The sequence below is a fragment of the Ischnura elegans genome, chromosome 7 (assembly GCF_921293095.1).
Source record: "Ischnura elegans chromosome 7, ioIscEleg1.1, whole genome shotgun sequence".
Classification (NCBI taxonomy): Eukaryota; Metazoa; Arthropoda; class Insecta; order Odonata; family Coenagrionidae; genus Ischnura; species Ischnura elegans.
In genome coordinates, this window is record NC_060252.1 from 81548337 (window position 1) to 81568924 (window position 20588).

The window sequence follows — 20588 nt, forward strand, 5'->3', positions numbered from 1 at the left end:
CTCAAGACTTCTCCCCACATGAAGCTACATTAGTTGAAATGTTGCTAGACTCTGCACCAGATGGCAGGGTAGCCATTCAATTGAGTTGTTCCCAGTGATTCACCAGGGATTATATGCTTCAATGCATAGTAATCAGCAAAATAAGCAGATACTCTATGATTCCAAGCTAATATTTACGGCATCGCTCTTAAAATGGGTGATATTCATTAAAATCAAGTTGTTTAAATAGAATTGCTCTGAAGAGACATTTAACATACATCATAGCAGGGAATTGTGAGCTTTACTAGATCCATATTTTTTTCCATGCTAAGCACGCGCATTTTGACGGCACAATGTCAAGCTCTCATTCTAAAGCAATTCTCTCAACTGTAAGATAAAATAAGAAATTACATAAACTTACAGCATTTCTTTTTCTTTTCAGGAACTTGGGCACCAGTAGCAGGGGTAGTTTCTACTACAGGAGGTTTAACATCAATGGTGGTGTTGCTCTCACTCGCACTTGATGCAGACATGGGAGTAACAGGCTCTTCCCTGATAGGAGTCCTCTCTTCTATGAATTATACAAACAAAAAGAAAAAATTTTAGCTAGTATTTAATCACAAAACCAAAACCCAGCATACAATGTACACCCCCATTGTTGAAAACATCAATATCCTTACAAGCATGAAACTGTATGTACAGCGGACTTCCGATTATCCGGCTGCGGTATACCTGTGTTGAGGAATATCCATGCATGATTTTCACTCTTGCTCAATATTTTCTGCGACCATCATAAAAAATTAAATCAGACGTAAAATCAACGGAATCACTGCATTAATGCTAGGATACACCAGGCTTATCATTTCTGTTAGAATCCCCTTCATAAAATGGAAGCAATCGGACCCTATCTGCATTCACGGGAGCACCGTGTTCCTGTTTTCCAAGCCTCACAGTGCGCGACCATGCTCTGTGATCACGGATACACATCCCGCAGCAGTTGCAACACAGGCAACTTGTGCCAGACACGACTACGTGGCATGGTACCTGACAGTGTAGTTTCTGACGTGGAGCAGTGGTTTTGAAGCATTCGGGCAAATCACTTTTCTGTGTCCGTGATCACACAGCCATGGATGTGTGGTTTTCGAAACCAGGCCTTATATGGGGCATTAATTCTACGAGTACAACCATGTTATCCCCGCTAAAAAGATCGCCAACTGGCAAAGAAAGCTCTCAATGAGTCCGGGGAGCAGTCTAAAATAACAGAATAACTGCATAAATAATAATATATTATTTGTTTTACGAAAATCATGAACATTAAAAGACATTAAAGTGAAAGTTTGGGTTATCCATGTTTTCAGATTATCCGTGCTGTCTTTCCCCATCATTAGCCCGGATAATCAGGAGTGTGCTGTACATCCAAATATGTACATAAGAATTAACAACTTGACAATTTACCTGCAAATATATGGCACCACAAACAAATTACATCAATCAACTTGAAAAGTTTAATAACTATTAAAATTAAGGCTATGCGATCATCAAATTTCAATCTGAATCAAGCTCAAGTCAAGTTAGCCACTAACTCACCGAGAATTTAACATCACGGCTAGTGTTCCCTAGATTTTTTTCGTGAATAATGCTTCACTCCAAGAAATACAGCAAAAGAACAGTTAAATTTATTGCTATTTAAGTATTATCCGTACATATTCTCGGACATTACGCTATCCTATTATCTGGTTATGTGTAGTTCTTATACCAACCATAGATTATATTTCCCCTCAACTCAAACGAAATTTCAAGTGGCTTGGACAACCCTATTTAGTATGCACAACAAGAGCTTTCGCTTACCTTTTGTTGCCACTGGCGTGTCAGCAGTGGCACTGCATTCATCCATTGGCTCAGTCTTTATTTCTGTCTTCATGTTTTCTTCTGATTTGCCATCTTGGCAGGTGTTGTTCACTTCTGGCATTGAAATATCTGGCTTGATATCCAATTGACTATCATTACTGGGCTCTGATTTAATTTCCAATTTACTTTCCTGCTTTATTTCAACTGTAGTACTTGAAGGTGTTGCTGCCTCAGCCTGTGTTCCCTATGGAAAATTTCAAAGCATGAAATCAAACCGCTAAAGAATAAGATAAAAACCAGGTCCTGTGAAAATGAATCATTAAAGGGAGTTCATTGGGAAGGCTCACTCTTCAGTTCCTCCATATACTTATAAGTGGCAAACAAGAGAAAATGATCCACTTCTATACACCTATTCCAGAATTACATACCATATTACTGTCGGCGTCAAAATGATGTGCCGCTGTACTTAGCAAATTTATATCTGGACTTCAGTGCATGCTATACTAATGAATAATATGTCACTTAAAAGGAAATTTTATTCTCAATTCGAATTTATTTTTTATTTTATGAAAAATTTAAAAATGTAGACACACGAGTGCAATAAATGACTCCGCACACCGTAAAATCAGCCGTTTTGTCAACTTTGTGAACTTTGTAACTCTGCCTAGGGAAAACTGCTACGTCTACAACATTCATCTTCCACAAAAAGTTTCAAACATTAATGTAGATTAATAAAGTGGCCTTTTCGTATTTTTAAAACGCATATTTTGTTGTAAAATAACGAAAATGTTTAAACATTATCTAGTCCTACAGTTTGCCCCGAAAGAAAAAACAAAACTAATAGAAACACGTCTGACTTTATTTGCAATTTTTCTCATCATCATCATCACTGGTCAACAATCCTAGGATTGGTTTGACGCAGCTCTCCACTCAGTTCTCCTATCAGCTAATCTTTTCACTTTTGCAATTTTTCTATGATCCGAAAATACATGATTTTTATGTAGTATAGATTAGGTATGGGCATTAAAAAAATACGCAGGAGCAAACGAATGCTGCGTTGCCACGTCTTGCGTGCTAAACTTTACTTCCTAGTAACCACCAATGGCCTGGCGCGGCCCCGTTTGGCAACACGACATTAGTAAAAGTTATTGACATTTACAAATATGAATATTTGTATAGATTATGGATCATAGAAAATTTTCAAATAAATTAAGAATTGTTTCTATCAATTTTATTTTTTCTTTCGAGGTAAACTGTAGGACTAGATAGTATTTAAACATTTTCGTTCTTTTGAAACAAAATATGCGTTATAAAAATGGGCAAAAGCCATTTTATTAATGTACATTAATGGTTGCAACTTTTTGTAGAAGATGAATGTTGTAGACGTAGTAGTTTTCCCTAAGTTGAGTTACAAAGCTCATGAAGTTGACAAAACGGCTAATTTTATGGTGCGCGGAGTCATTTATTGCACCGGCGTGTCTACATTTTTGAATTTTTCATAAAACGAAAAATTTAAAAGAATTGAGAATAAAATTTACTGTAAAATAACGTATTACATATAATTATGGCATGCACTGAAGTCCAGATATAAATTTGCAAAGTACAGCGGCACATCATTTTGACGACGACAGTAGGTTACTCACATAGCCAATGGTATCTCTGTCTGCCCCTACACCTCACTTTTTTTGGAGGAGAAGACAGTTATCACCATTTTGATTACATCCCACTTTAGTTTTAAGTCAAATTAAAGTGTGAGACTTCCTTTTAAAGGCAAGCTCAAATAATCATAGTGGAATTTGAAGGGTATCTCGCATCTCATGGAACACACACAGGCACTTTCCATCGGATTTCAACTGATCCCAACTGATTTTTGGTGAAAATGAAATTCACTTTACCTCTACGAGCTAATCTAAGCAATTATACGCTATCTAAATCAACATTTTGCTTATAGATCTTTTAGATTGGCAGATCTTTTAGCTTGGGGGAGCTCCCTGTAAACCCCATTTTGGTGCTTGACAAATATTTGCCACGGAACTGCTATTCATTGAACAAGCCTGGTCAATGTAAGCCAGTTTTATTCCTAGTTTGTGTTTCACGCACCTATCATTTCAACCCCTCAACCTGTTGACCCTTGTTGAGAAATCCTTACATTCCTCTTGCTAAACAACAAATTCTGCCCATACATTTTCACAATCACTCTTGCATGATTATTATATTAATTTTTATGTTACTGTTTGCCAGTCGATATCATTTAGTTGCTTGATATCTTAGATGGGACGTTCAAAATAAATCAAGTTTAAATTCTGATACATATTTCGTCATATGAAAAACCATAAAAGAAATACCAAATATTCCTCTAAAGCTATAAAAACACTCGGAAAATGAAAATTAAGTATGAATACTGCATAAAAGTTCTGTTTGAAATCCCATCAACTTGAATGGAGCCATCAAGATAACTCCTTTGATCCCTACAAGTATCATATGTCTTACGGTTAACCCTTTTAGTGCGGCGGGCCGATATATCGGCTTTTGCTGGTTGGGCGAAAAGTGCGGCGGGCCGATATATCGGCTCTTACATAGTACATTATCTAATTTGCTATATCTTATTACATTGAAATATTTTTTTTCAGTAAACGGAAAAATATTTTTTTTGATTAACCAGTTTAACCTCAATAATTAAAAAAAAACTGCTTATGGATATATAATAAAATAGCTTTGTATTGTTTTTTTTTCCTAGTTGCTACATTTTATGAAAATACCCTCCGCATTTCTCGCCAGTAACCCAGGAAGAAGGATAGCACTAAGAGGGTTAAAGACAAAAGAACCTTCCCAATGCAGTTCCAGAACATGCATTCATCAGGAGTTCTTGAAATATTAAATAAGGATTGAAGAGTAACATACATTAATACCATAACTTATACAATAGAAAATACAATAATACCATGCAATTCAAAATTAGCCAAAAATTTCTTTTTAACAAGAACAAGGATATCCACAGAAGGTAAAAATAATTACCCCATGAGAGAGTGAGGCAGCAATTCCAGAAGATGACTGTCCCTGAGCCAAGTTCCCACTAGGAAAGGACTGCTCTGAAGATGATGATGGAACACCACCTATTTGGGGCTGCTGACTTTGCGTAGTAGCCTGAGTTTGTGAAATCTGGGGCTGAGGCTGTTGTTGAAGGAGGGCAACATTGGGTGGTGCCACACTGGAAGGTTGCAATAAGCCAGAGTTTTGCAAAGTTGCTTGCTGTTGCTGTTGTGCCTGCTGCTGCAACTGCAAATTAGCAGCAGATACTGAACCGGGGGTAGACACACCAGGGACGGATGATGACGATGATGGTGGTGGAGTGGGGGTGGTTACAGTTGGAGCCACAGATGACACAGATGTGGACATAGGCATGCTACTCACTGCAGACACCCCCCCTCTTGATGCAAAATGCTGCTGAGGAGTGAGTCCCCCACCAAATGCTTCCTGGGTTCCAGGTGTAGTGTTTGAAGCTGAACTGACTGCAAGTCTGGCCTTCATCATCTCAGGAAACTGCCCTTGAGGACCAACGTGTTGTTGTTGAGGAGGTTGCTGAGCATTCTGAATTCCGGACACAACTGGTCCTGGACCCACACCTGAGTTGGCAACAGACGCATTGACAAATTGCCCAGGAAGAACTCCAACCACGCCACCACCACCTCCAGTACCACCAGCTGAACCAGCAACTGTGGTCATTGTCGGTTGGGTTGGAGTCATTCCCATGCTACTGAAAGGAGACATACCACCAGCAGCAACATTCACACCCATTGTGGATACAGGGGGTGGTACCACCATGCCGGAGCTGACTGCAGTGTTTGGCCCTCCAAGATGTGAGGGGAACTGCATCCTCTGCTGCTGAGGCCCTAAAACTGGTAATACTGACCCTGGACCACCAACATGGCTCATTCCTGTAAAGTAAAAATCACACAGGTGTTAGCATAACAACAGAAGCTCAATCACATTTCCAACCAACACAATATCCATAATTAGTGCAGTTTGGTTTATGGCTGACTGCACACTATCTCAGCAAATAAAATCATTAATTTAATTGGTTTTATTTTATGTAGTTAAATTATAAACAAAGAATAAGATACACCTGGAAATCCAAGTAATACTGACTCTTGAAGAGTCCCTCACTTTCCATGTTAAAAAAATAGTTCAGACATCTTCACCTATCAACAAAGCATTATTTTTCTTTAGATATTCCATCTTTTTTTGTGTTTGAAAAACAAATGTAAGGCTGAATATAGGTGGATAATAGGGTGTCTAGTTTTACCACTTTTTAGGAGTGGATTCTTAGTCATTTTCTTGATAGTTAAAAGCAATACAGCTGACTTCTTTGGTCTAAAATACAAATTAAACTCCAAAGTTATTGCAAAAAAGGAGTGCTCGCTCAAACCAAATTTAAATTACAGCCATTCCCAGAGATACCTATGTCTCGACTTAGGTAAATCTGTACTTACGTAAGTGATAACAGTATTTCAAGTGATTATGTTAATTTTCGAATGCGAGCACGATGAAGTAGATATTCGCTCGTATACCCAATGGCAGAAAAAATATCGAATCGTTATCGAGCTTTTTACGTGCTAAACAAAATAAAGTGACCCATTTTTATCATTCCTTGAAGGAATTTTCATTTATTTCTGTAGAAAAATCGCTTATAAATCCCAAGTCTCCAATCAACATGAAAATTTGCAGTTCTAGCGATGGAAGTGGTTGCGTTCACTCCTGTACGATACAGCTTGTTACACGGCATACACACCTGAACTCAGACTTTCAACTATTTAAAACTGGTATCCTTAAGTTTGGACATTTCCATCTGTGGAATTAAAAGAAAATGAAGTTCGAGCAGAATTCTTCATTGCGGAAAAGAATTGGTTAGTACCCACGTAAAGGCATTGAAATTTTGAGTGTTGGCAATGAACACTGCGAAAAAGTGAAGAAAAAGTTGACAAATGATATTAATTCCATACTTGCTTACATGTTTCTGGCGACTGGGTTACCATGTTGTATTTTAAAAAAGATTTTACTAAGCTGCATTTTCTCGTTCCCTCATATTGTGTGCCAATGTAAATGAATACTTCGTTATTGAAAGCTTCTCCCCACTAACTTCGTAGGGCCCGTGCGACCGAAGCGCCTCGCTATCCACCCGTGCCATCACCAGCAGCTCTTCTCCTTCCCAAGATAATGGTAAAATCTTAACTGTTGGTTATTCGGGACGCACAAATTCATTATTACTTCATGCATTGAATTGATTGAGTAATTGGGATTTTCAATGGGAAATAAACTTTGGGTTAAAACTTCAAATACTTGTGTGTGATTATTCGCTTCCCGACACCAAGGGCAAGAACCCGCGCACGCATTACATATGCTCTCACGAGATTGAAAGAACAAACTCGTTCAAAATTTTCCTTCATTCCCGTAATTTGCTCAAAACGACAGGGTATTAATTTAAAAAACTACAGACAGACAATTCTAAAATAATTTTACCCCGCAACAACGTCAATTATGTGACAATGTATCAATTAGCATTTATGTATGCCCCTATATACCTTTCGCCTCCCTTGTGAAGTGTCAAACCTCGCGGGAGGTTATTTGCGCGGCTCACTTGTCTCTTGAAAATTGTGACGTTTTCTCGTTTCCCGTTTAGGATGACTGTTGATGTCATACCAAAAGCGGAACGCTTTCTGATAGTATGTGTGAAACGCACGGAAGACGAGCGTAGGATAGGTTCCCAATCGACTCAGATTGAATCCGTTTCCGATGCCGCGAATCCTATGAGACTCTGAAACACCCTGCATGAGTGTACTAAAAAATATCTGAAGATGCATCATATGGCGATAGTTGATAGGATGATAGAAAGCATTTTGAAGCAGATTCATTATTATTTCAAGTAAGAATGAACTGTAATGCATTTACTTATCTATAATCGATAGACCAATCAATACCACAGCATTAATAAATTAAATTTTGTCTTTTGATGCCATTGTAACTGACTCATGAGCCAATTATTGGCTACATCTATTACTAAAACACGATTATTATAAAAGAAACATTGCATAATAGAACCATTTACTCTGGATAAATATAAATGCAAAAATAACAAAAATATTTTATTACCAGTGCTGTATTAATGTGAAAAAGACTATTTTTGGTAGGCATAGGCTAAGAAGTGTTATCGTTACAATAACTGATTTCCTAAGGATATTCAGCACTCTTTACAATGGACTTGTACTGCATCATCATATGGATGATAGATTTGGTTCTAATTTAAAATAATATTGAACAAAAAAAAAACAAAAACCGATTCATTGCTATTTGGAAATAAAGACAAGAAAAGAGATCTACCAGGTGAATGGCTTCTAAGAGTAGCTCCAGGCCCAACTGGTCCAGGCATTCCTGATACCCCCACAGGTCTTGCAGCAACTGTCACTCCAGGAGCTCCAGGCCTAATGTTATTTTGTTGCTGTTGTTGCTGCTGCTGCTGTTGTTGCTGCTGCTGCTGCATTTGCTGCTCCTTACGTTTCTGTCTCTTTTCCTCAAGTTCTTTCTGAATTTTATAGATCTTTTCCGCCAAAAGATGATAATACTCCGACTATAAAAAATTATTCAAGCAAAATTAATCATTTATCAAAGCAACTTCATAGTAAGACCAATACCTTAGTATAGTGAACTGTATGAAAAACAAAATTTTCCATCTGCCAATATATAATTTCAATGACCAAATTCTCCTACTCCGGAGTAGAGAAGATGAAAAAACTGCTCCATGAAATCATTATAAAAAACGGGCTGTTTCAGATGAGATGTGGTGGAATCATTTCATTATCAGACCCCTGAACTGAGCAAAGGGAAGTGAGCCATCCACCATGCCAGGGCAAGAGAGGGACAAGGCTGGCAACCATAGAGGATCATTTGGGGGTGGAATTGCAGGATCGGTAAAAAATGAAATGGAAAATTAAGAAGTATCTAGCCAATCCATGAAAAGGGGGAGTGGGTAAGGAGAGGCATTGTGATTGGCTAGATGCAGCCTTCTACACATTCCTTTCAATCCGCATCTTCATGAAGCCAACTTAAACACCCAAAGAGAAATATTTGGGGACCAAGTGGCTGAGAAATATAAGTATCAACTCAGGATATATTTGACTCTAGGAGAATAGCTTGCCTCAAAAAATGGAATAAGAAAATAAAAATGCTAAAGTCCAACAGTTTAAATTAAGAAGAATTAATGCACTCTTTCAAAAAATAATTTGAAATGTATAAGAAAAATTAAAATTACATTCATTAGTGTACTATAATGAATGATATTTTTGATGGATGTAAACAAAGATAATAGTTAATATCACACACAAAATGTATCCTCTAACCATTAGATTGAAATTCTCCCAAATAAGCAGAAATGCAAAGTTATATTCCTCACAACTTAATACAAATACTGACTCTTCAATTTAAAAATGGTTTTAAAACAAAAGTGGATATCATAAAACCATTTGGAAAATATTCTTTTCCATACGAGATGTCAGCTGTCAACCAACAAGTGAAGGACTGAATGGTTTATTTGCAGTAGAAACCTTACGGCAATCAAAAATAACCAATAAATTCAGGAGGATGGAGATGGAAAGATAAGTAATTTACAATGATCAACATGAATTAAAATATACGGAGGAAGAAGAAACGAGAGGATTGGAAGGCAGAAGAGAAGATTGATGCACCTTACTACAATATGGAAATGGAAAATCACTATCATCGAGTAAAAAATGAAAGCACAAGGGAGAAAACAACAAACCTTCACTTAGAATCTGCAACAGACCTACCCTCTCATTAAATAGACTTTAAATGAAAATGAACCCAGAAGAGTTAAAAAACACTTCAGATATTTGTTATCAATTTATACAGTAACATGGCAAATATTATTATTTGTTAACTTTTTTGATTGTAAATTAATTAATTTCTGACTACTTACCCTAGAATTAGCCATCTCATACATATCGCCTTCCACTTTCCTGGCATATGCCACCAAATTATGCATCCGTTTGTCAAGCATAGCTTGAGGATCAGGGGTAGGAAAGATGGCTTGAACCCTAGAAATAATTAAATATTTACAATTAAGCTTAAATATATTACATTCATGTTCACAGTAAGCAAAGCCATTCTTATTAGCTACGTGGTGACTATTAATGCTTATCATATACCTTTTCTAACTCATTTTAAGGGCATAATGTAGTCATATGAATTTTTGAATTTCATGCCACACATTAGATTCATGACATGCTATTTAAAATGCACACATTCATTCTCAGGCACCGAATTGACGTAAAACTTTATACTAAATGCCACTACTTCAATTGTGGATGGCAATAACAGAATACCCCAGGGGCACTGCTTGTATAAAATATTTTTTATAGTTGAGCACAGAAATTTTATGCAAATTATTTTTTAGATGTTTTGATTTTATAAAAATTACAGGAAATATTATTTTGATGAAAAATGTTTATCATTGCCCACATACCTCCCACTTGAAACCAAATTACTTTAAAATCACATTTTGTACAAAAAACTTAATTAATTATTTAACATCTTTGACACATTCAGCTTTTCATGCTACATTACACAAGTTTTAGCCACCTCCAACCGAATTTTTTTAAATTAATGGTTTGCAAGGTTGTTGAAATCTCATCCAAACGTTTCTAAATAGCAATTAACATGTAAGCATCATGATTATTTCCAGTCTTATGCATACTACAGTGAGTCCTCGTTCTACGTCACCCCGTTTAATGTCATTTCGCGATAACGTCACGAAAATTTTGGTACCGTCATTCGTTTATCGCACCTACGCTTCGCGATAACGTCATGTCTTTTAAATTTCGCGCGGAAAAAAAAGGCGAATCGGCGGGCGTTGCAGGTTGTTCGTTTTCTGGGCGGTAATACAGTCAGTCTAAGCAAAGTGTAAAACGGTGCGTTTATTCTTAATTGCGATTACGGTTTTAGCAAATATTTCTGCAAAATGAATTCTTGCGTAGGTGGGCAAGGTTTTACTTGACAATGGTTTTCAGGAACATAAAAAGTGATTTCAAGGCATTTTTCCGTGTAGAACTCGGAGTTTTTGTCGTCACATTTTTGCCGAGTTCACAATAATTTTGGTTCCTGTAACTGCGACGATGTTTCAGCGATGATGATGCCCAGGTGACGCTCGCCCGGGCAACCACCATAGCGAACTCATATTTATGCGATAGTTCGGCATTCCCACCGTAAAAAATGCCCCAGATATGATACGCTAACATTTTTTTCGCGTAGGAATGGTGAGGTCTAGGAGCCAAAATTCACTTTTTACATTGTTTCTTATGGGATATTATGCTTCGATTAACGTCATTCCGTTATCGTCACATTTTTCAGGAATGGTAAGTGACGTTAAACGAGGACTCACTGTACTTACACCGCGTGCATTTTTATTTTTATTTATTTCCAACTTCCCCTTAAACTGCACACAGAGGATTTGAACCTGCGACCTACGGTTTGGCAGGCAAGGACTTTACCCCACCACCACAGAGGCAGGCAAAATCATGCATAAATCATGAATGCTGGATTATTATCAATTTCACCAGACATTCTTCCTAAGGATGGATAGGTAGAAACTTCTTACTCAAAATATGTGAGAGCGAGAATACTATCACTCTTAATTCCTTAGATAACATTGCCTAGATCACAATGTGCTGAAACATTCTCTGTTCCTGTTCACTGAAATTACTTTGTACAGGCAAGACTAACTATTTCCACCGCCAGTCTTTAAGTTGGTGATTAATCCTCCAACTTTGATTGTGTCAATCATGACATTCCAATACAAAAATTACAACACTATGGTCTCCAAAGTACTGAACGTCATGATCTTATATCCAAACATTTTCACTAAGTGGTGGTAAATGCCTATCATTCTGAAATTCTGCACCATGAATATGGAGTACCATAGGTATCAGTGTTAGGCCTACTCTTACTTCTGATCCTTGAAAAAGATTTCACACACAAAATTTTTTCTTTTGTCTGCAAAATGTATGGTGACGACACAGCTATCCTCCACACTTGCAATGACTCTGGGGAAGCAGTGAATGTTACACCAACAATTCTAGAACAAGCTAATGACTGATTTGCTGCCAACACTTGGCTTTGAATGGTATTAAATCCTATTCCCTTCTCTTTAATATCAAACATGGATATAGCGATCCAACAAAGTTCCTAGACTAAAAATGTAATAGTTCTGTCACTGTAGGAGTTCACTGATGGGGATGTGGCAACCTTACCAATACAGTGTAAACCTTTAAATTTTTAAGTACCTATCCACCTGTGTGCCATTATCATTTCCAAGAAAGGATACTACCCAGTGCTTCTACCAAAATTCCCCCAGTGACCCATGTCTTTCTGGGAAATCATCTACCCATACCCGCACCATCCACAGCCGGACTCAATGACCTACCATAGACTATTGTGATTTGGACAACTCAATGTACCCCGCTAATCCTCTCTTTCTTCCCCAACACTGCTACCTTCCTTAGCTCTCGTCTCCTAACCCACTTTAACCCCACCCTCCCGTCGCTGGTCAGATACCTATCCTCACAGGGAAAACCCTCGTCCCAAATCAAGGCTGCTGCCCCTTCCCCCTCCCATCCCGTGCATAACCTCCACCCCCCCCCCCTCTTCACCAACCCTTTCCAATAGATGTACTCACTCATTGTTATATGTGCTGAGCATGTAAAGATTTTACATACTCAGCACCTAAAACATGTTTTTAAGCATGTTTAAAAACAACAACTTAAAACACTATAAAAATGACTTTAAATTTATCAAAACATAATAATGTGTATGAAAATCTAAAAAGCATTCCTTTGATCGTATGTACCCAGAATAAACTTGAATAATTACTTCGTTTAATAGAAGGAATTTGAAAATGCATTTGGATCCGAAAATATCCGATCGGAAAGATCCGGCTCCGAAAATCAAGGATTCGATCAAAAAAAAATCCTGGATCCGTCCATCCCAACTTAAAAGTATTAATTTATTAATTAGACATTATCAATAATGACTGCGAAACATGAAGAAAATTGGAGGATTTTTTAAATCAAAGAAACTAAAAGAGCAGCATCAGATTTTCACATATGTCATCGCTAACAGCACATTATCTGCCTCCAGAAGCATCACTGCAAAAAAATCCTGCACTGCGAGGGTTTTGTCAGGGAGTAGGTTGTAGAAGTGTTCTGTTTCACCTGCGTCATGTCATGAGGGGAATACATCCTAAGGTATTCCGTAGGGATCGGAGTCCTTTCTTCCATGGCTTAGGGTTTACACCGCAGGCATCACCAGCAATTATGACGGGAGATAATGCTTTCGTGCTTTAAATTAGTATAATCAACCTTACGCACATTTGAAGTTCTCGATTCTCAATCTATTACTGTAATACTCCACTTTAGCCTTACTCATAGCACCTTTCTCAGAAGTTCCTGCAGATTGAAGAGGGCAAAAATACCCTAACAAATTGCTTCTTCTAACTCTTCATGTTCTGATTTCCTCGGGCGCTTTTGCTGTGATGGTTTGCCCACCCGCAGACCTAATTTCCTCTTTTTTTAAATTGTAAGGAACAAATAGGAGGATAAATTAACTACGCCACTCTTTCACAGCTCTATGATTTTCACTTTCTCGCTTAGACGTGTTATGCGGTTTTTGCCATAGTGTCAACATTCAAATGCTCTTCATTCACGCAACTCACAGATGTGCGGGTATGCTGTCGACTCCTTTCTGCCGCCCGAGGAACAAAAGAAGATCAAGCATTTGGGAATGTTAATGCCACAATATTTTCACCAAAATGACCTACTTATTTATCAAACGACTGTAGTCCTCATGAATTCGAGATTGAGCAAGTTCATTTCTAACAGATCGCCAACAATTACAGACATTAGGGGCTCTTGGTGAAGGTTTTCCGGCAATGGAAACTCTTGTTATGGAGAGTGCTAACACCAAAAGGGCCTCATTAAATCAAATTCTTTTACATGCTAATCATAGGGTTAATTGACCAAGAGTGCTTCCGCAATCTCTCGTAATGGCGGGGGGTCTCGCAATAGCCCGTACTCCGTTTATGGAGGTTAAGGAGGTAGGTAGGCAGTAGAACCGGCAATAGTTGGACCACCTTAAGATGGCTTTAGGCCATTTTTAACAGTCAGACAATCAGTGGAAGACTGATGCAAATTGCATGACCTGGGGTGAGGAACAGTGCAATGCAAGTATGACAGCTATTAAAAGATATCGTCTTTTCACGGTGATGTATATTAAAAAATAATTCATGAGTGTCTGGCCAAGTAAGAAACTCATTTTAATTTCTTACTCATCTAGAAACCTGAGAATAAATTTATTAATGACAGACACTGTTTTTATCACGGGACAATGTCAACATTGCTCAGTTTCCATAACTTTCTTGAGGAAACAAAATATTTTACCAAAATACAGTAGAGAAATCTAAATAAAGGAATAGAAACAATTTAAGGTTATAACAGAGTTTTTCAATGTCTTCATCATCTTAATTGCTGTCTCAGAGACTGGTTGTTTTCAAGGTAATCCTGTGAGGGCTAATCAACTAATTAGCAGTTTTCTTCGGCAAAATATCTCATTATATGACCTTCGACTGGTAGAGGTAGTGATTTTGTGCACTGAATCCACATTATCAACGTACGATGTCTATGACTCGAATTATCCTGGCTGCATTACAAAATTAATTACAAAAAGAAAAACTCATTAGGAAAAGTGGGTTGAAGTTGACATTTTGCGCCACACCCAAAATTTCTTAAAGGAGATCTTCTATCCAAGGAGATTTGCAATTTTATGAAAAATGTGTGGCACATGAAAGACAATTGTAAAATTTCCTCCTTGAAATATGATTGCCTACGTTTGCATTCATTGAACTCCAACCATAATGAAGAGGAATTCTACGGATGTCTTTTATCGACAAGCACTCATTACACAGCAGTGAGAATCAACATTTTGTTAAAAACACCTCTCTTCAGATGCCCCATTCCCAGGTGAAAGCAATACTTTCCAATCAGAAGTTCGTCTTATTTTAAAAATCCAAGGGTGAAATAGCCAGCTGCTTCAAAAGCAGGAATCTTGCAGTAGTTATTATAGCAAATGTGTAAATCACAAACTTTTCACAATATATGTTCTAAAAAAATTCCCATTCTATGACACTTGAACTTGAGATGAGCAGTTCTGTGAGAGGAGTTAAAGGCCACCCTGCATTGTGCTCTCAAGTTAACCGCTAGGCGGGCAACCTCCTCTGCACAGTCCACGGTCTTCAGGGCCTCTCTCCATACAAGTCATACAGACAAGTCAAAGACTGCTCATGAGGATAATGTCCAGTAGTCTTTCCAAAATACTTGCATTATCCACTCCTACAAGATTACCTGAGACTACTAATATTAAATTTGACAGTTAAAACTCACATATCGATTACTATTCACAGCAAATTATTCAAATTACCTCCAATCGGAGGATATGATAATTACTAATAATTCTATGCTAGAAGTCAAGAAAATGTCGTGGAATTTGCATCTTGTGCGCCTTGAAAAATTAGGATGGCAAAATATTGATTATTCCAGATTTTAAAAATGCTGTCCCCTTTTCCTTCCATGTACAGGTGATATTATTAAGATTAGTATTACGACTTATCTACCTCTGTGATTTACTGACAAAGAACGTTATCTAATGTATTTAATCTTAATAAATTGTATGAATTAGATTGGTGATAATTTCATCACTTGACCCTTAACTCAACAATGCATCCTTTCCACTGATGCAAACCACAAAAAAATATTTTCCGCGTTGCCTACATCCAGGTACATCTATTCATCTGAAATATCATTAATCCAAAATGCCTCTATTCCCAAGCATCCATATTATTTATCTTCTTCTGTATGTTATGTTAGTTATGTTATGTTAGTTAATGATTAGATGCATTTGTAGGCACTGCAGAAGACTGCATTTCAGCTTGCATTACTTACAATATCAACATATACTTCCCTTATTTCACTCTTAACATACACATATTATTTACTATTTACTCTGGCCATTGAGTGAACTTTCTTCATTGAAGTTCATTATTTGTCTGCATCAACAATTTTATGGATCCCGCTGAAAGTATCATTTGTACACGCAGCAAACAAAGCGGAACGGAAATGGTTTAGGCTTTGACCCTAATCAGCAAGCGTATTGGTGCTTTACATAAATGCACATTTTCGTCGTAAATATGAAAACCAGAAATTATGATAAACTAAAATCATTAAAAGTACTAAGCAGAGGATATGATAGGATACATTGCCTTAAGCAAAATGAATATTGATTACTGGTAGAGCACTGGTTGCTGCAATTCAATACGAAATATTTTTGCCATAGGAGTCTGTTCATAGGAGCTTTTAATTAGTGCCACATGATTCAAAGTTACCAATGTAGGAATCCGCATTTTATATCCATCGGTAACCAGCACCTTAATTTGCCATTCGTTTAAACACATTTATGAGGTATGTATATCAGTTTTACTGATATAATGGGTAACTTTGAATCGTACAGAATGTAGTAGTAATAAGAGATAATGAAGAACTATGATTGGTTACTAAGCAGAGGATTTCACTGATCAGAACCGTATTTCGACTGTTACAACATTTCTACAGCCCAGCCTCAGTGGGGGTGCTGCTGAGTCCTTGCTTGCCAACCAAAGGGTGATTGTTATTTTATCATCTACGTAAGTGATGTGATTTTCCTACATGACAATAACTGGCGAGGTATTGATCGATCTACATTCCTTTGCAGTAATGAAATATTGAAATATACATGATCACACCGCACAAGTAACATTGCTCTAGATTTCCTAGACAGAAAGATGGAGGGGCTTTCACCACAGCGTAAATGTATGCACTCAAGCCATTGCCTATTAGCAACAAAACAATCCATAGGATATGGGGGACTTGAATCCCTTTCCTACTCTCATCTTGCTCGTTGTCCACCCCAGTCTGTCCATTCCCCATTGATGACTAGGTCTATCAACAGAAGAGCATAAAATGGGAGCATGCGGAGCATACTCCAGGCTGACAATCATTTGGCCTTGCTATATCCAACTTAAGTTACATGTACAAAACATAGTCTGTTTTGTGGAACAGACTATAAATCACAATAACATGATTTTTGCAATAAGCCATGCTCGCTATGCCAGGCTTACTTTATATTGTAGTAAGGCTGCAATGAAAGTTGTTGTACTTAATTTAAAATTTCCAAGTACAGTAAAAACTCATGTAGTGAACCTCTTTACATCATAAACCTCCATACATCATACCACTCCTATGGTCCCGTCTGATTTACATGTAAATTTATAGGCAAACCTCTTTGTAGTGAACCTCCTCTTTATCTCGTAAAACCTCCACTTATCATACGAAGGAGATACCCCCGAGACGGCCTTACTACCTCAGCAAATCTGTTATCTTAATCGACTGTTATTTCTACACAACCGGGCGAATGGCGTACTTTGCCCATGTTATGTGCATATATGATAACAATCGATTTTTGTTAAAATTAATCTTTAATTGTAGAAATTAGTAAAATCTTCTACATTTATAGGTGATACAGATATAAAGGTATACAGATGGCACAGGTGGTAACGGGCTCCTCTTGCTGATCTAAAAAAATTAGCCACAATACCTCGAGCTTTGAAAACTCGCAATATAGACAGTCAAAGTACATTGTAGGAATACACGAGACCATTCTAGCCCCGATATGTACGTACGATGTCGAAATCCTTGGTTTTCGAAGATTGACGTATTTTATATGCTAGCACGCCCGGTCCAGGGTCATAAACTTTTATTTCATCCTAGTAATTAATGGAAATTATATTTCAGAATGGTTATTTTAGCACATAGGGACTGTGTAAGTAAACTCCCTTTGGAGTAAAGTGAATTACAAGGGTTCGAGAAATATAGCATTTTATAATCGTTGTGTGTTCTTATTAATGGGGAACATGCATGAAATTTGTTCATCATGCTAATTAGTCTCATTGAATAGAAATTTTCTCATGAGTCCAAATATATAAATCAAAACTCTCCTAGTACTCCACAAACGTCAATAAATGCTAATTAAAAATGCTCGAATATCGCTTGAAGTCACGTGACCTGAAACGCCGCTGACATCATCGCACGGTACACCATTCACTTTGCTAAGAGAGTAGAGTGATAGAGCCTTGAATGCAAGATTTCGAAGTAAAAATATTCGTCGAGCTTTGTAGTAGTTCCTAAATGGACAAATTGACTTAAGAGGGATTTAAGAAAGCAAAATACCTCAGTTTACTTTGGTCGACTTCCTTATGGTGGCTGATTTTCTGAAAAACAGTGATTGCTTCGTCACTAGCGCGATGCGGGAGGAAATAAGGCAGGTAAATAATTATGCGATTAATGAAAATTATTTAGAACGTTTTTAAATATTTATTTATTCTCCATTAAGATTTATTATATCCATTGGTAGCTGAAAATCTATCTTATGTATACCATGCGGAACTTAGATAGTTTTCCCTAATCGGCCGAAGTTCAGATCCAAATGATCATGAAAAGGTAAAAAAAAGTATTTGATAGACACAGAAATAAGTTTCAAGTACTATTTACACTGTACTTACTCAAGTACCTGTTTTTAAACAGAAACCCACTAAAGAAACGAGACGAAATTTTAGATTTTGCGTTGACATGCAGTGAACCTTATGGGCATCACAGCAGCAAATGCCTAGTTTACCTTACCAAAAGCCACATATTTCTCGTATACTCCTTATTGTTCCCCGTGGTTTAATCGTAATCAGTATTTATTCTCATGAATAGCCACCTTCCTTTATGTATATAATCCTAATATCGATGGACTATTAGGTACATTTCTAGGGTTATTTACAAGGTGAAATGAGTGATAAATCGTAAATTTGGTGGGCATCCGAGAAATACTGGCGATTTGATAAAACCCTATGGTAACCCTGATTCAAGAGTGTACTTACCTTGAGAAATATCCCCTTGACAACATAAATTAAGTATTTAACTCCATCCCGTAGGTCATCAACCACTTTCTTCTCTTATTTTTGTCCTTTGGGGCACAAGCAAAAACCTTTTCCGGCGAGAAAATAGAGGTACTTGAGGGGCGGGGCACTACATAACGATATACAGTGGAACCTCATTAAAGCGAGTACGGGCTATAGCGACACTCCCGCTATTACGAGAGATAGCCTATGCACCGTCAATTGACCCTATAATAAGAGTGTTAAAAAATTTGTTTTTACGAGGCGGGGTTTCACCGCCGGAAAAACTTACATCAAACTCCTTAATCTCTGTAATTGCTAGCGATCTGTCAGAAATGAAGTTAATGGAGTGCTCACTCTCAAATTTATGTGGTTAACTGTCGTTTGATAAATAAGTAGTTAATTTTGGTGAAAATATTGTGGCATTAGCATTCATGAATGCTTGATCTTCTTTTGTTCCTCGGGCGGCAGAAAGCTGTCGTCAGCATAACCGCACGTCCATGAGTTGCATGAATAGAGAGCATTTGATGGCAGACACCATGGCCAACAAAACACCAAAACCACCAAACACTAAGCGAGAGGAGTAGTAATATGAGAGTGTCGAAATTTATTTATCTTCCTATTCGCTCTTCACAATTAAAAAAAAAAACAAAACCGCCCAAAGAATGCAGACTATGTAGAGTTATACGGAGCTTTGTTCGGGTGGTTTTGCCCACTCCAATCTGCGGGAACTCCTGAGAAAGGGCCTACGCCTAAGCCTAAAGTGGAGTATTTCAGGGATAGATTGCGAATCGAGAATTTCAAGAGTTCGGAAGGTTGATTATACTAACGCAAAGCACCAAATCTCCCCTCATAATTGCTGGTGATGCCTGCGATGTAAACCGGAAGTCGTGGAAGAAAGGACTCCGATCATAAGTATCTTAAGGAGTATTCCCCGCGTGATATAACTTAGACGAAACAGAACATTTTTACATCCTACTCCCCGACAAAATCCTTGCAGTACGAGGTATTTCTTGCAATGATGCCTCTAAAGGTATGTAGTGCGCATTAGCGATGATGTAGAATGTACGATGCAATGATACTGAGCGTGAATTGTCCGGATGGACGTATTTATTCTCCGTCGCGGATTCACAAGGGTGAACTATTCGCATCAGTGGTCGGAGTCGTACTGGTGCTCTCTTCAGTCACATGGGTAGCCGAGAATCCCCTGGTGGCCACTGGAAGAACTCACAGAACAACTGACTCTCGTTTGCAGTGCTGCGGTAAACTCTGTGTATTATTTCAAATACGTCGCGAGAGTGACACTCGAAAAGGAACTTTTTTTTAACAACAGCAATTTTAATCATATCACTTTTCAAGCTTAGCAAACTTTTTACTGCAGATAATGAAGATATTACAGTATCTGATAGAAAAAGTCTTCCAAGGCAGGAACGTTATACAACCTTCCACCATTTTCGACTGCAGAAACAAATGCAATACGTCATTTCACTTCACTGCCGCTTAATGTACAGGAACAATAAACATACACAAATGCAAACATTTGAGGCATTAAATAACCGCGATACAGTTTTATCAGTTAATTTTTGAATTTTCAGTGGAAAATACCGAAATAATAGAATGATTACGAAAATGCACTAATTAAGTGCAAAGAAAAATGGCTTCGTCGGTTGTG

The 20588-nt window shown here is 37.7% G+C and overlaps 1 protein-coding gene across 8 annotated transcripts in view; it reads right to left on the reverse strand.

Moving 5' to 3' along the window:
* Window positions 1–20588, reverse strand: part of LOC124162015 (histone lysine acetyltransferase CREBBP-like) — a 72266-nt gene that overhangs the window by 43716 nt on the left and 7962 nt on the right. For all 8 annotated transcript variants that reach the window (XM_046538340.1, XM_046538337.1, XM_046538336.1 and 5 more), the window contains 5 exons: window positions 9815–9932; window positions 8203–8449; window positions 4843–5762; window positions 1828–2071; window positions 401–550 (listed from right to left, as the gene is read on the reverse strand). In XM_046538340.1, the coding sequence (XP_046394296.1) occupies window positions 401–550; window positions 1828–2071; window positions 4843–5762; window positions 8203–8449; window positions 9815–9932 (1679 nt within the window). The remainder of the gene's footprint in view (window positions 1–400; window positions 551–1827; window positions 2072–4842; window positions 5763–8202; window positions 8450–9814; window positions 9933–20588) is intronic.